The sequence below is a fragment of the Marmota marmota genome, unplaced genomic scaffold (genome assembly GCF_001458135.2).
Source record: "Marmota marmota marmota unplaced genomic scaffold, marMar, whole genome shotgun sequence".
NCBI classification, from domain to species: Eukaryota; Metazoa; Chordata; class Mammalia; order Rodentia; family Sciuridae; genus Marmota; species Marmota marmota.
The window spans coordinates 2,143,380-2,146,433 of NW_026000108.1; the positions used below are offsets into that span (position 1 = coordinate 2,143,380).

Sequence of the window (3,054 nt, forward strand, 5' to 3'; positions counted from 1 at the left end):
GTGGGGCCCTCCGTGCGCCGACACCTCCCCCTGGATGGGCGAGAGCACCCGGAGCCCATCTCCCTTCCCGCTGCTGGGCTCTGACTGCCCCGCGGGGCCGGGCAGAGCGGGGGTGTGGCCGCGCCTTTGTTCCCAGCCTCAACCCAAGTTGGGGTCCCAGCTGCCCAGTCCTCACTCCCACCTCCCTGTGTGGAGGGGTTGGGAGCCATAGGGGACAGCTGGGTGGCCCCGACCTCCAGGCTCCCACTTTCTCCCTGGGGGGGTGGGCACTCTGTGCAGATGAAGCCGTGGGAGACAGTAGCAGAGGCTATGGGGGCATTCTGTGTCCTTGGGGTGGTGACTTCCTTTGCATTTTTGATGGAGTGGACGGTGGTTTTCTTATGTGTGTGTTTCGGGTTGGAGCTGTAGTGGCAGGAGTCCCAGCTGATCTTGGCCTCTGGGTCTGACCCTGGCTGCTCCACCTTGGGCTCTTAGGATACTGGCCACTATCCAGTTGCACCAGGGTCCCAAGCTAGACCTGCCCAGGGTAGGCACAGACTAAACAGAGCAGGATTGGGGGACTTCAGACATGACTGAGCACTTGGGGTGCCTCACAGGAGAGGAGCCCTTGCTGTTGTTCCTGAAGGACAGCCAGTGGGATTTCTCCATGTGGGTAGTGGGGAGGTCACTGCAGGCAGAAATATTCAGCAGCCCAGCTGGATCCAGAGAGTCTGGGGCTGGAGTAGCGGGCAGGGCCTCTAGAGTGACAGTGTGCAGCGTGGTCCCTGAGACTCAGACAGGGAGGGTGAGTGACCCCCCCAGGCTGAGGAGGTGGGTGCCAGTGAACTAACCACATGGTTCTCAGCCACTGTGACAAGGGTGTGCTTTGGGACAATTTAGTCCACTTTTCCCCTCATGGAAAAAGTCCAGCAGCTGAGGCCTGGGAATCCCCCAGAAAGCCAACCAGGACACAAGACCAGGCTGTTGGAACTGGGGGCTCTTGGCTGTCTGTTTCACTGATGCTTGGTCTCAGGGCTTCAAGAAAGGGATGGACAGAAGCTGCTGAGGATGGACATCCAGGGGCCATGCTCCTTACCTCTTCCCCACTGAGGGTCAGAGCTGGTGGACAGGGTATGCAGGGTGTACCCCAGCCCCTGTACCTCTTTAATTTCTACTTTCAGGTTGTGACCTCAGTGCCACCTCCTCCAGGAGGCCACTCCTGACTTCCTGTCTAGGCAGGCCCCTTTATGGCTCACCTGGCATTGGGACTTGGGGTCATTATGGCATAAAGCCTGCCTTACCTGGGCTGGGTTCCCTCAGGCCACTCATCACCGTATGCTAGCCCTCACAGGGTGGTGCACTCACCAGATATATGCCCAGTGAACCAGTGACAAAGGACATAGTTCTCAGCATCCTGGGATTGTGGCCAGGGACCAGGTGGAGCTGACCAGGTGGACCACCCAACCTTTTCCCCAGGGTCAGTACTGGAAGGCTGGGGCCTTCAGGAAAGGCGTTTCCTCACCCCCACTGCCTTGACCTTCCATGCTGCCCCCTGGAGTGTGGCAGTGTCCCCGTGAGTGGCCCAGCTAAGACATTCACTGTCCCTACCCCTGGCTGAGCTGTGTCTCTTCCTCTGTAATTCCAGCTTCATGGCGGCTGAGGAGATGCATTGGCCTGTCCCCATGAAGGCCATCGGTGCCCAGAACCTGCTGACTATGCCCGGGGGTGTGGCTAAGGCTGGCTACCTGCACAAGAAGGGCGGCACCCAGCTGCAGCTGCTCAAATGTGAGTCCCTGGGCAGTGGGCACCACAAGGGAGAACTTGTGGCAGAACTGGGCCCTGTTCCTGTTTCTCCACTGCTCTGCTGGGACTTATGCTACCTTATGTCCTGGGTCCTCGGGGGTGTCTCTTCCTTCTGTAATGGTCAGCTCCCCTGGGGGACCTGAAGGCAGCCTCTCCAGTCCCAGAACTTGACAGGGTTCAGGGTGGTGCCTGCAGCTGGTCAAAGAGGACAGTGCACAGTGCTGACCAGCTGGCCACGGGAGCTTCTGCCTGCATCCAGAGTCGGGTAGCCTCAGAGTGGCCTGGAGGTCTGGCCCCTGGGTGCTGCCCTTGTCCTCTTCGTGAATGTTCAGGGAATCTGTTGGCCCTCACGTGATGGGTCCATGTGCTAGGTCAGAAGCCAGCCGAGTACTGGGACTCTGAAGCTGCCTGACGCTCGGGTGTTGGCCCCTGGGGACAGTGGGCTTCGAGATCCACAGATGTCCAGACCTGAAGGCAGAGAGAACCCGGGCCTTGCCTTTCTCTCTGATTCACCATGGGTACTCCGTTACTGTGCCCCAGCAGTGCCCTCTGCCAAGGACTCCCTGCTCCTGGGCTGCCTAGCTGAGGTGTGCCCCACGGGACAGTCATTTCTGGGTACCAGTCTAACTGGTACCCTCTTTGCATAGGGATCTTTCAGAGAGAAACTGTAACTGACCTTCATCCAGGCCTGGGTTGGTGGAGCTTGGGGCATTGCCCAGCTGGAGTACAGTCCAGCCCAGGGACTCTCTTACCCCTGCTCTCCTCATCCGCCAGCTGGCCTGAGGAGCCTCCTGCAGCCCCATAGCACCCAGCAAGGTGGTTGCGGCCTCCTGAGCCTCTGGCCCTCTGCGGTTACTGCACATAGCCCCTGAATGGCCCAAGGTGCACAGGGAGGGGTGGCCAGGCTTGCCCAGGGGCTGGCCCACATGCCCCTCCATTTGCCCACACTTGGCCCCGTTGTAGACCCCTGAGGAGGGGCCGCAGCCCAGCCTGGCTTCCTGTCTTCCTCTCAGCAGTTCTCAGCAGCCTGAGGCTGGCCCAAGGTGCACAGGCCTCCGGAGGTGCCTGGCGTGGCCAGCCTGGCATGCAGGGTGCCTGGGGTGGAGGGTGCCTGGGGTGGAGGGTGCCTGGTGTGGAGGTGCCTGGGGTGGAGGGTGCCTGGTGTAAAGGGTGCCTGGGGTGGAGGGTGCCTGGGGTGGAGGTGCCTGGCATGCAGGGTGCCTGGTGTGGAGGTGCCTGGTGTGGAGGGTGCCTGGGATGGAGGGTGCCTGG

At 60.8% G+C, this 3,054-nt stretch overlaps 1 protein-coding gene across 1 annotated transcript in view; it reads left to right on the plus strand.

Annotated features, from left to right (window-relative positions):
* Sh3bp2 (SH3 domain binding protein 2) overlaps positions 1–3,054 on the plus strand; it is an 18,221-nt gene that overhangs the window by 5,018 nt on the left and 10,149 nt on the right. Inside the window, 1 exon segment of the mRNA XM_015481897.2 lies at positions 1,625–1,764. Within this exon segment, the coding sequence (XP_015337383.1) occupies positions 1,625–1,764 (140 nt within the window).